Genomic DNA, 13,550 nt, shown 5'->3' with positions numbered 1-13,550 from the left:
GTTTCTGGTGTTAATCTAATTGTTGAAAACAACTGGGACATGAACAAGATTATTGTATGCTTCATAACTTGATTTGGATGGTCTGCCTCTGTAGATTTCATCTTCCACATAGTCTTATCCTTTCTTTTTTAAACATTGTAAAAATTAGTAATAATTGTACATTTTTATAGGTTGTGACATTTCAATAAATGTATACAATGTGTACCAATCAAAATGTTATCCTTTGGTAAATGTTGATTTCTTTGGGGCATTGTCCCTGTTGTAGGTATGGAGGACAGGTTTTTTGAACTTCAGACAGTAAGCTGAATGAGGCTCACATAGACAGCAAGCATAGGCAGCAGAGATTTATTCTAGGAAGCAAATACACTTTACAGGCAGGGTAGAGTCAGGGCTTGGAAAGGGCTTACCTTAGGCTCGAAGAATGACTTCGTTTAGAGTCTTCTCCCAGAGTCACAGGCAAGAGTACACTCCATAGGACTGTAGGAGCTGGGTTCTGAGAAGAGTTCAGGGCTCCAAGTTTGATTTGAACTGTGAATTTGTAGCCATATTTTCATAGAAGGGAGAGAGAGTTGTTGCCAGGGAGAGTTTTGCCTAATTTCCTGGGTGGAGGTGTACTGGTATCCCGGGTGGATCACTGTTGCTGGGGAGTCCTGGAACCAGGAGTCCTGGATAGAGAGGTGCTAGTGTCCTGGGCTGGCCATTACCTCATGCAAGCAGACAGGCAGTCTCTAAGCCAGCTGGTCTTCAAGCTGGCATTTTCAGATCAGCAGAACAAGAACTCCTAGCATTTACAGCCTCTTGAACTTCCCTCTTGTTGTTTTCCCTGAACCCTAGCTACGTCCCGCCTCAATTCCCATAAACTTCCTGAAGCATCAGTGATTTCACCATCCTTCCAGCCAAGCTTCACCGTAAAGTTAAGGTTTGCTTTTGCTCCAGTTTTAGAATAGTTCATGTTGCTTTGAAAGGGGTTCTTTTTGCACTGATATTCTTCTTAGCACCACAAATTAGATCTTATTCAGACCTGTTATAACAATTTAGTGTGAGTTTATTTTGGTGCAAAAGAATTTTTGAAGTCCATGCATGGTTTTTTCAAGTAGGTAATTTACATGAACTTGTTGAAGACCCACATGTAAACATTTAAGATCTCAGTCAATTCTCAGTCAATTTCTCTCTTTCTCCTTCTCTTTCTGCTTCCCTCATCTCTTCTGTCACCCTTTCCCTCCCTCTCTACATCTCCTTTTTTCTTTTTGGTCTTTCTTTTTGTCCTGCTTTAAAATTCAAGACAAAGGAACCCCTGAGATGTAAACAATCAATCAAATATTTACTCTATAGAAATTTCCACAGAAGGCTATCTGTATTTTATCACTATCTTATTTGTAAGAAAGTTTAATTTAAAGATTTTTATTTTTTACTTTAAATAAAATAAATTTTTTTTATTTGAAAGGCAGAGTTACATACACACACATACACACACACACAGAAGAGAGAGAGAGAGAGTGAGCGAGCGAGCAAGGTTTCATCTGCTGGTTCATTCCCCAAATGGCTGCGATAGCCAGGCCTGAGCCAGGCTGAACCGGGAGCCAGGATCTTCATCCAGGTTTCCTGTGTCGATGGCAGATTAGCCATCTTCTGCTGCTTTCTCAAGTGCATTAGCAGGGAACTGGATTGGAAGTGGAGCAGCCGGGACATAAACCAGCGCCCATTTGGGATGCCAGCAGTGAAGGATGTGGCTTAATCCGCTGCGCCACAGTGCTGGCCCCAGGAAGATTTCATTTAGGTTAGGCATAAAGTAGGAACTTGGGATGACATATTTTTAGCTTTTAAGAATCTCAATGTAGGGAACAGGGTAAGTGTTGTGACCTGGCAGGTAGAGCCACCACCAGCAATGCCAGCATCTCATATGACTGCCAGTTAATAGCTGGTGGCTCCACTTCCACTTCTGATCTCACTCATTGCTGATGCCCTGGAAAAGCAGTGAAAGATGGCCCAGGTTCTTGGGTCCCTGCTGCCCATGTGGGAGACCTGAAGGAAGCTCCTGGCTTCAACCTGGCCTAGCCCTGGTCATTCTGGCCATCTGAGAAGTGAACCAGCAGATGGAAGACCTTTCTCCCTGTCTGTCTCTCTCTCTCTCTAACTCTTTGAAATAAATAAATAAATAAAATATTTTTTTAAAAAACTCAACATAAAGGATGGAATCATTTCTATAGCTGATTAGTGATTTTTATTCTGTAGATATGGTTTTCTCTTGGGCTTGACAAAAATCCATGAACTCTGTAATAATTTATATCTGTGGCATTTAGGAATTGCCTTTTACTCTATTATTTCTCACAATTTCAAAATTTCTTATCTTCAAACTAGTAAAATAATGTAGCCCATGTTGGCATACAGAAAAAAAAAAGAAATTTGACCTTTTATTTATCTTATGTGGGCTAAATGGGTAAATGTGTATTTTGGGGGTAATGTTATTACCTTTATTTTTACCTTCACAGATGCCTGGATTTCTGGGATAGGTATAGTGGAAGCAATGTAAGTGAGTCTGAGAAAAGTAAGTTAAAAATTGTTTTAATCAATACATAATAATTATACATATTTGTGTGATACCACATAGTAATTAATTCAGTTCATGTATAGAATATATAATGAATGAATCAGAGTGATTAGATGTACATCTGTTTGAACTTTTGTCATTATTTTATGTTGGGAGATTGTGAAGTTCCTCTTCTAGTCCTCTATGACATGTACAGTGAATTGCTGTAAACTGTAGCCCCCTTCTGTGGCTGTAGAGCACTAGCACTAGCGCTTATTCCTCTCAATCTCCGTATTTTGGTGCCTGTTGCTCACCTTCCCTCTGTCTCCCCTGTCTTGCCCCATTCCTGACTCTAGTAACCTCTGTTCTGTTCTCTACTTCTGTAAGAGCAACTTAAATGGTTTTTCTTTCAAAAGAATTTTTAGTCTTCTGCATTGTTCACTGCTGCTGCTTCCGTGTCACAGCAGAACATAGCCTATGGACTGAGAATCTCAGATCAAGCAATTGGTTCAGATTTCTAAAGTTCAGATGTTACTAGTACTAGTCACAGGAAACTGCGTGCTATAACAAAAATGCCAATGAGAAGAAAGTTATTTTTCAAACATTTTCTGTTGTCTGAGAGTGTGCAGTCAGGATGACTTTCTTTCCCACCAGATGAAGAGGGTTGAGAAGCTTGTTTTGACCATCTGTCCAAAATCGAGCAGCTCCTTCACATCGCATTTCATGAAGACAAAGACCAGCAGTGTTTGTTTTATGACCGATGTGTAGTGTTGGATAGCTGTAGTGCTGACTCCTCACAGTCTTTAAAGGCCTGGATTCTATCTCTGATGACAGGAGTACTTAAAATAGGAGCAGAGTGTCCTGTTTGTATGGATTGCAGTTCACCTCAGCCATTGAAATAACCACATAATGGTGGAAGATACCACAGAGAGGTTTTATGAAAAAGTCCATCTGAGTCTGGAAGAATTGGTTGGACTTTGAATACTGGAAATGGATAGTAAAAGGCATTTAAGATATAGAGTAGAAATTAACCAAAGGCTGAAGATAGTGTATACCAGGGCTTGTTCAAGTAAAGGCAAACACTCCAGAGAACATCAAGGTAGGAAGGAAATCCGGGGGAGTAATGGCAGTTCTACTGTGAAGGTCACACTGGGAGGGCTTAAGTCTAGAGGAGACATTCGGACTTCATTTCATACATCATAGGAAATGACATAGCCATTCAAAGTTTCTCTTATGATACAATGAAAGCATGGAATGAAGCATAGAGCCAGTTTGGACTCTGTCCCGTAAAACCTTTTAAACCTGATCTGTATAATGCCCCTTGCCATCACTGTGTGCCTATGACTGGGCCAGCTTGTGAAAACATGCATCGCATTTCCTTGTGGAGTAGGGTGACGGATGATTGAGTAGGATTTGGAGCACAGGTAATTGGGAGATACAGCTGCACAGGCTGTTCAGGAATATGTGTCTTCTTATTTAGTTTCTGTGCTCTGTAGGTGATCCCTTCGAAAGGGATCTCTTATCCTTAAGTGACACTACTGCTACACTTTAGTGATTTAGGAAATATCTCTGGTCAGTGGGTGGCGGTATTGCATAGTAGAAATCATAGGTTGCATAGGCAGAAACTGTGGGCAATATCTGGCAATGTGACTGCCCTTACTCTCTGGATTATCAGATCACCTTCATAGTCACCTGAGGTTTCCTTTTAAATATAGGTTCTCATACCCTTGAATAATCTGATTCAGTCGGTCTGTGATGGGGCCCTGAAATAGAAGTATATGTGTGTGCCCATGTGTGCATGTTCACGTGTGCATATGTCAACATTTGAGTTAGCTACATTTGAGAATTGGTGACTTAATCTTTCTGATTCTCAACTTTCATAGGACTGCTGGAAACATTAAATGAGAAATACATGTGAGTTTTATAAGCTTTGAATCACAGTAAAACATTAACTGTTAATTAGAATATTTGTTGAAATAACTTTTCATTCCTTTTTAAAAGACTTCATTAGTTTCTCATTGATTTCAAGTTTAAATGCAAGAGATCATACTATATGTGTCTGATTTGTATGCATCGTTCTAGAACAATGTGAGACAAGTGATGAATTTTGCCCAGTAGAGCACCTAAAATATGTTAATTGTGTATTGGTTTTAAATGTTGAATAGGTGGCTGAAAGAAGACAATTGTTTGATTTTCTTTTTAAATCTAAGGAATAAATGCCAGTTTTAAAAAGTAGGAGACATAAACAAAACTTGTTTCTATATGTTTTTAATTGAAAACTCACATTTATTATTGATACTATCATAACTTAATTTACAAGTATGTTCTGACTTCCTAGTTTAAGAGCAGTACTCTTAGATACACTGTTGACTTTATCTTTTCCAAGCCAAAAACAATAAAATAGACAAAACAACACCAAAAACCTTTGTGTAAATAATAGGGGGTTTGAAACATGTCTTTTTTCAGATAATCATCAAAAATAGATTTCAGCAGCTCGATACAATCTTTATATAATAATACATGGCATAAATGTCAGTTGACCTTGAACCTTATAGCACATTGTAAACAGTTTTTAACCTTTATTCACAGTTTCTGTGCAACTACAGTTTCCAATTCAGAAGGATTTTCTAATGCAGAAGTCCACTTGTATCTTATGATAGTACCACAGCATCTCCTTTCTTCTGCAGTCTCTCAATTTTCATTTTGCTTATACTTCAACCTTACACCTGGACAACCTCCACATTAATCCATTCGGAATCATTTGTTCTTCTCCTGGACCTACTGAGTCACCCAAAAAGGGCAAGTTGTTCAGGGAGCCTCACTGGCATGTTCCTTCTGTACTTGTTACCATCTTCTAATGCCATTTTGCCAGCAGCCAGTCACTTTAGACTATTAGCTTGAAGTTCATTTAGAAGATTTAAGTAAATATCTGATTTCAGGAACCTGGGATAGGAGTCCTTTTCCATAAGAGTATATATGACTTTTTGGGCTTCATCGAAACATGTGTGAGTTGGTGCTTTAATTCTCTTGGCAGTAGATTCTCGAGTGCGAAAGTCAATATTGATCTGAAAGGATTCCAAACTAATTAATATGCAATCCTCATTTGTTATAATTTTTATTTTGTTGTTTTCTGAAGCATTTCAAGAAAATCACTTTACATGCTCATTTAAAACCGTTCACGTTTCTCTGGAATGCCTTTGCTAGATACTCCAGGTTTGCTCGTACTCTAGTTGGGAGATACGAAAGAGGCTGACACTGAACTGTATAGACGCACAGAAGGAGGTGCAGGTATCAGAGAAAGAGTAATGTGGACCTTTAACATTAGTAAGAGGACAGGACTCTTTATGTGGGTATTTTCTGCTTGGACAAAGCGTATTTAACTGGAAGGTGGGCACTGCTCCCAACTGGAAATATTTTTGCTGCTGCAACTTTATGTATTATAGGAATCTGTTTTATCCTTATCTAAGAGCAGGAAGATCAGCCCTCGAGCATATAGACCTGGCCTGGAATGCCATGTCCCATCTCCCTGTCACAGTAGGTAATTTTACAAAATCAGTCTTTTCATTCTTTATACTGAGTCACAAATATAGAGAATTATGTTATCATTGCACTGAATTATATGAATCTACTTAAACATATGGAAGTAAAGTGATATTCGAATAGAATATCCTGTGCTGTGCTTGTTGAGAGCTATTTCTGTGTCTATGTTCTTATGCACACACACACACACACACAGATAGTCATGAACTCAATACTCACTTGCTTAGCAGCATCTGAATGCACAAAGGCTTTATATATCTTCTCTGCCTTGCAGTGCAAATGGTCAGATTCTGTTTTCTTGTAGTCTTCACAAGCCAGCCAGAACTCAATGTTCTCCTCACTGAACTCAGACTTTAGGAAATTTCCAAAGACATCTTGACCAGCTAAAACAAAAGGAGGGAATTGAGAAATTAAATTAATTGAAGAAATTTATGAGAAGAGTACTAGCCCAATCTCTGTGTACAAAAGGAAGAGATGGCTGAATTAGCTATATCACAGTTTATCAAAAGGAAGTTCTTGGAGAATCCTTCATTGATGCAAGAGGAATCTGGGGCCAGACAAACCTTCCCTGAGTCACAGAGCTGCTCCTTGTGGCTGCGGAACTATGCTCTGCTTCTGTTTGCTGTTTAAATTGAAATTCTGCTCTGCTAATTATAAAACAATCTCTTTTTAAAATATACAAAGTCTTAGCCAGAGTGTTCAGTATTTTAAAGTATTTTAGGGAAGCAGACATTGAAAGGGCATTAATATCATGTTAATAATTAACAAACCTAATTTTCCAATCGATTCATTTTAATTAAAAAATGTGAGGTCAGTATGTTACTTGTGTGCCTTATGTCCTGAATTTATTTGCTGGTATTACTGAGACTTTTCTATGTGCCTTTGCTGTGTCATTTCTTTGTTTGGCTGAGTTTTAGACTAAGTCAGATAACAAAATGGGTGAAGTAGGTTGAATTACTTAATTCTCATGCAAGACTCCTGAGAGTGATTCTGGGGAAAAGAGGATAAATCTCTGGATAGAACCAAGCTTATCTACACCTCTAGCTCTGATAGAAAAACAATGTCCCTTACAAGGGGAGGCCAAGCTCATTTCATTCTTTACTGTCTCTCCTCAAAAAATTCCCACCGGATTCTTTGTATTTAATAGCCTTCTATCACAGCCCTTGTTTGGTTTGTTGCGGAAAGATTATCTTATTTTTTTTTTAATTATTCCATTCTTTTTTTTCCTTTCTTTCTGTTTATATTTCTTTCTGAGACCAAACAAGAGAGGGAGGAGGAAATAGGGGGAGGGGGGAGTAGGTGAGAGGGCGGGTGTGGTAGGAAGAATTACCATGTTCTTAATGTTGTATTTATGAGATACATACAAGTAAAAAAAAAAGCCTTCATCAAATCCTGGTTATTAAATTTATCACGTTATGGTTAATGTACTCATTTACTTTGTATGCCTCAAATACCTTCTGTTTAGTAAGGACTGTGTTTTTGTTTTTGAATTCGTGGTGTATTTTTAGTACCTGACAGATAAAGGTGGGATGAATGAGTGAATTAGTGACTATCTGATAAAATAAATAATTGAATAAATTAATCATGAGCTTTAATCCAGCTGTACAGTATCCATTCTTCAGATGGCTTTCAAAATGGAAATTTGTATGTTGAGATATTTGGTTTATTTTTAAACTTTTAACTTCAGAGCCATAGCACAAATTTTAATTTTGTTCCTGAACTAATCAAGGGGAATATCTATTAGCCCTGGAAGAAGCTGGTGGCAGAATTTAGTGTTAGCCAACAATATATTACACAGAGGCATCTGTGCTGAACTTATCAGTGAACACAGAAAAATCAAAATACAACTTTTGGTAGTTAATCTGTACTTACCTTGGGTGGCAAGAAGTTTTTCCAGGGATTGAGACCACTGCATTACTTCATCAGCAGAGAGTCTGCAAGTGGACAAAATATACATAAAGTAATAAAATACCTTTTTTTTTGCAAGCACAAATGAAGTCAGGGTGGCTGTTACATTTTAATTACTTTTACAAACTAAGACTTACTCTAGTTATAATAAATCTTACTAAAATTTTCTAGGAAAGACAAAATTTTCCCTAGCATTATCATATTTGTGAAAATATCTGCCAATAAAGTTTGAAAAATCCAAATAGATAAAATCTGATAGTGCAAAAATAAATAGCAAATATATGCACATATGTTTGTATTTAGTTTACCTTGGTACTCATGTAGTCTAATCTTATTTGATATATTACTTGAAAGAAACAAATTCCACTACGTGCAGTATTAATTTCTCACTAGGATATAGAGCTGTTACAGAGGTTGCTCTTGTAAGTGATAACGACAGTTCAGTGTATTCAAGTACGTACATGTCCTTGGACTTGGAAGATTTTATCCCAGACTCCAGATGTGGGATCACAGATCTCAGGTATGCTTTCATGTCCATTCCACTGCAAAAGACACAGAAGTTAATATTCATATTTGTTCAGTAGAATTCATTTCAGTTGTAAAATTTAAAGAGCATGGGATAAACTGATCTAAGAACATAAGACAATAATAAAAATAGTTGATGAAACATTTTGTTATATTAAGATAGAGCCCATTTTTATTACTTAATGTCTGGAAAAGTCCCCACCTAATTTAGTACCACAACATGATTTTTAATACAGTAGAATCTAATAAGTCACAACAGGTAATTGCTCTGATTTGGCTAAACTAAATGCCCCAATTCTTTGTTCATTCACAATCCGTTTGTCATTGAAGGCAGTGTAAGTGAGACACCGAATGAACTTACAAAGTCTTAGGCCTCTTTTTTTGTGTTTTGTCGTCTAGAAGTGAGTGACCAGTTTCTTTCAGTTCCTTTGAGTGGGCAGAGTGAGCAGAGAAGAACATTCCTGGCATCCTGTCCAGCCTTGGCGTGGAGATGGCTGCTGCTTGCATGGTCCTCTCGGCGAGTGTCTGTTAGTTAATGTGTCTGCTGCTTTATATAGGGAAGGCAGGCAGTGTCTGCTTTTCAAAGCAGCCTGTTTATCAAGTGATGTTACCGCAGACGCTGGAAGTTCCTCCTTTCTTGGTGTTTCGTGACGTATGTCTTAAAGAAAAAAGCATACAGTGATGTCTTGTGGTTGAAACTTAACCAAATGAGAGCAGGTCACTTGATTAGAAAGAAAGAGAAAAAATATTTAACCTGTAGAAGCACTCTCACGTATGTCACGTGTCTAAAGCATTGGCAGATCAGTCTGGTTCTAGGAGATGCTTGTTTCTTCCTTAAAAATGCATATTCCAATAAAATCTTTCATTTGTTGTACTTATTGTGTCACATAGAAATCAATATTAGAGTTGTTACCTCTTCTCCCATTCTCATGCTTTAGATAGTTATTTTTTAAGATTAATTTTATTTATTTGAAAGGCAGAGTGATAGAAAAAGAGGGATACAACACACACACACACACACAGATCCTCCATCTTGTGGTTTACACCCCAAATGGCAGCAATGGCTGGCATTGATCCAGGCCAAAGTCAGGGGCCCAGACAGGACTCTTTCTGGGTCTCCCATATGGGTACCATGGCCCCAGGACATTGGTCCATCTTCCACTGCTTTCCCAGATGTATTAGCAGAGAGCTAGATAGGAAGTGGAGCAGCCACGACAAACCAGTGCCCACGTGTGATGCCAGTGCCAGAGGTGGCAGCTTAACCCCTGGTCCTAGCTCTTGATTGTAAAATTCTCTTGATCACATTATTTGTAAAAGTTTGTTCTTTTTCTTTTACAGGAAGCAATGTTTAAAAAAATCTGATTTTTTTAATATATCTAGCAGGAAGGAATGTTATTAGTTGTTAATGTCACTTTTTCCCACTTCAACACTCATCCTTTAGATCCAAGACAGGGAATTCTCATGTGAGTACTTGTCAAGGTGTGTGACACATAAGATGATTTTATGGCATATGTAACTTTTAATATTAGTCTAATATTTATTAGTACTATAACTATCATACCACATTGATTTTTTACATAATAATTCCTAGGAAAAGAACAAAATATATGAAAACCTATAAATAAATAAGAGAATGTTTGCCATAAAAATATGATATAATATGTAATATACTGATCCTAAACAATCACACAATATCAGAGGGAAAGCAGCTCAGGGTAAAGTAAGAATGTATTTGGATAGACCCAAAATATGTATTTAGATGATCTTCTAAATCTTGGCAGTATCTCCAGAGAAATATAGTCTCTCATTAATTGAGATTGAAATTTAGAAAAAAAAAAAACAAAAACGAGAAACTAAATGACTGACTAATCACCTCTCAGTGTAGAAGGGTAAGTACAATATAAGCTCTTAAAGTGTTTGTGTAGAATGTGGCTTATTCAAAGAGTATTCATTTACATTTCCTTTGGATTTTGTCACTAAAGGACAGCAGTTTATATTAGATAAAGCTTGTAAATGGGAGGAGACTATTTTTCTGTCCTGGTTCTGTCATTAGGATAAAGAATATTTGGGGGGCCAGTGTTATGGCATTTCAGGTACAGCTGCCACCCGTGATACTGGCATTCTATGTGGGCATTGGATCATGTCCCAGCTGCTTCACTTCCAATCCAGCTCCCTGCGAATTGCCTGGGAAAAAGAGGTGGAAGATGGCCCAAGTGTTTGGGCCCTTGCCACCCATGTGAGAAACCTAAATGAAGCTCCTGGCTCCTGCCTTTGGCCTGGCACCCCTGGCCTTTGTGGCCATCTGGCAAGTGAACCAGCAGATGGAAGATCTCTGTCTGTTCCTCTCTTTTTCACTTTGACTTTCAAATAAATGAATAAATATTTTTGAAAAAGAATATATGAAGAAAACATTCATAATCTTATAAAGTTCACTTATACATAGTCACGAGCATATTTTATATTGTATGCAACAGACATCATTTGATGTTAGAAAGATAACATGATTCAGTAGGAAAGAGCACTAGTGAGATAAACTGACTTCTTTTGAAGTGACCCAGACAAAACTGATAAGGCGCCAAGACTGATGACGGAAAGGCATTTGTTTGTATACTTCCTGTGATTCAGTCCATACTTATTTTTCTGTTAAAATCATCATCACTCATGCTGTTTGTTTCCTAGCCTTTTTTTTTTAAATTTTGTTATTGTTACTTGAGGTAGAGTTATAGACAGAAAGGGAGAGAAATTCTTGCATTTACTGGTTCACTCTCTAAATAGCCACAGCTGGGCCAATGGGAAGACAGGAGCCAGGAACTTCTTCCAGCTCTCCCATGTGGGTGCAGGAGCCTACCTTCCACTGCTTCCCATAGCAGAGAGCTGGACTGGAAGAGGAGCAGCCAGGACTAGAACCAGTGCCCATTTGGGATGCCAACTCCTCAGGTGGAGGTTTATCCCACTAAGCCACACCGCCAGCCCCCCTATACTAACCTTTTAATCTGCTAGAAAATTGTAAGTTATGTTAGAGGAAAATGATTTTTAAAATGGCCCAATGTTTTTTTCTTGGTGTTTATAGTACATTTTATTTTTGTTTGATTGCATAACTAGAATGTGGCAAACATTGCCAAATAATAAACATAATATTTTCCTGACTTTAATGAGACTATCTTTAATATAAATATTTTTATATATAATGCGGACTATTGACCTCTGACACCCATTATCATGTCTGGTAGTTTTTCCTATGTTTCTCCTATTTGTTATTTCATTATTTCTTTTTATTCTTATAATGTATTAATTTCAGATATAAAATATTATTTTAAATAAAAATGGCCCAATATTATTGTCATCTAAATATATCGACAATTTCCCAAGCATTATTCTGCACTAGTAGTTCCTTTGGATGTTAATAAGCATCCCAGAACAGCAGCAGCAAAACTTCTGGGGCCAAATGAATTTGAGAAATAGTGAATTTCTAATTTTTCAAAGAACTGAACCCTCTTTAGATAGTAAAAGTAATTTGTAGAAATAATGTTCTTTCTTTCTTTCTTTCTTTCTTTCTTTCTTTCTTTCTTTTTTTTTTTTTTTTGACAGGCAGAGTGGACAGTGAGAGAGAGAGACAGAGAGAAAGGTCTTCCTTTGCCGTTGGTTCACCCTCCAATGGCCGCCATGGCCGGCGCACCGCGCTGATCTGATGGCAGGAGCCAGGTGCTTCTCCTGGTCTCCCATGGGGTGCAGGGCCCAAGCACTTGGGCCATCCTCCACTGCACTCCCTGGCCACAGCAGAGAGCTGGCCTGGAAGAGGGGCAACCGGGACAGAATCTGGCACCCCGACTGGGACTAGAACCCAGTGTGCCGGCGCTGCAAGGCGGAGGATTAGCCTAGTGAGCCACGGCGCTGGCCGAGAAATAATGTTCTTTTGATACTGTTAGGAAATTGTAGTCCAAGACCAAAATAAATATTTACCCCTTAATACATAAGGGGTAAATTGTAAATTGTAAAGTAATTGCTTTAAACCTCCCAACATTTATTTACTCTAATATAGACTGTCAAGTTCAAGCATTGCAAGTAGTTACAGTTGCTTGCTTTCAGACTCAGACTCAATCCTGCATTATGATTGAATGTAGAAGTCATCCTGGTGATGCCATAATGTGTATACTCTCTCAGCTGCTGCTTGCTAGCCGCTCAAATCCTTTTGTGCCACAGCAAGGCAGTTGTGGTCCAGTTGTATCAGCAAGGGCTTACAAGTCCATGGCAGGGCACTGAGAGTTCCCTAAAGATCTCTCACTGTGGTAGTCCGACCACTCTTGTTAAATTCATTAAGGAAAGACATCAAATAGTAACTTTTTTGGAAACAATGACTTTGATTGGAATTGCAAGGATTTCAGAACAGCCTTACAGGTTTAGATGCCATTTAGGACACCTGCATACCATTTCAGAGATCCAGGGCTCCACCCCCAGTTCTAGCTTACTGCTAATGCGCATCCTGGGAGGAGTAATGAACTCAAACAGTTGTCCCTGCCACCAACATAGGAAAACTATATTGAGTTCCTGGCTTATTATCCCCCCATCACCCTACTCCAACCTCTACCACTGTCATCACCCCTCCACAATGTTATATATATATATATTTAAAAAAATTATTTATTTATTTGAAAGTCAGTTACACAGAGAGAAGAGAGGCAGAGAGACAGAGAGAGACAGAGAGTGAGGTCATCCATCCAATGGTTCATTCCCCAGATGGCCGCAACAGCCGGAGCTGTGCCGAAACCTCCTCCAGGTCTCCCACATGGATGCAGGGGCCCAAGGACTTGAACCATCTTCTACGGCTTTCCCAGGCCATAGCAGAGAGCTGGATTGGAAGTGAAGCAGCCGGGACTCAAACCGGCGCCCATATGGGATGCCAGCACTTTAGGCCAGGGCTTTAACCCACTGCGCTACAGCGCCCGCTCCAATGTAATATATTTATTATAATCAAAATTATTATGATATATCATTATCACCAAAGTCCATTAGAGTTCACGTTTGGTGCCGTGCATCTGTGCATTGTTTAAAT

At 38.5% G+C, this 13,550-nt stretch overlaps 1 protein-coding gene and 1 long non-coding RNA gene across 2 annotated transcripts in view; one reads left to right on the top strand and one right to left on the bottom strand.

The window, feature by feature from the left end:
- LOC108178230 (uncharacterized) overlaps positions 1-13,550 on the top strand; it is a 78,708-nt gene that overhangs the window by 26,738 nt on the left and 38,420 nt on the right. Inside the window, exon 3 of the long non-coding RNA XR_016219476.1 lies at positions 2,490-2,545. This is a non-coding gene — a long non-coding RNA (uncharacterized LOC108178230). The remainder of the gene's footprint in view (positions 1-2,489; positions 2,546-13,550) is intronic.
- On the bottom strand, positions 4,780-9,094 carry RGS1 (regulator of G protein signaling 1). Its single transcript, XM_070054907.2, has 5 exons — positions 8,862-9,094; positions 8,437-8,517; positions 7,940-8,001; positions 6,287-6,450; positions 4,780-5,592 (listed from the first exon to the last, which is right to left on the bottom strand). Exons 1-5 carry the CDS (start codon positions 9,005-9,007, stop codon positions 5,407-5,409), a joined length of 639 nt encoding a protein of 212 aa, XP_069911008.1. The 5' UTR covers positions 9,008-9,094; the 3' UTR covers positions 4,780-5,406.

This window comes from Oryctolagus cuniculus, chromosome 13, assembly GCF_051225735.1.
Source record: "Oryctolagus cuniculus isolate XC-2025 breed Fujian yellow rabbit chromosome 13, ASM5122573v1, whole genome shotgun sequence".
Classification (NCBI taxonomy): domain Eukaryota; kingdom Metazoa; phylum Chordata; class Mammalia; order Lagomorpha; family Leporidae; genus Oryctolagus; species Oryctolagus cuniculus.
The sequence above is the reverse complement of the archived record's forward strand: the minus strand, read 5'-3'. Positions and strand labels throughout refer to the sequence as shown.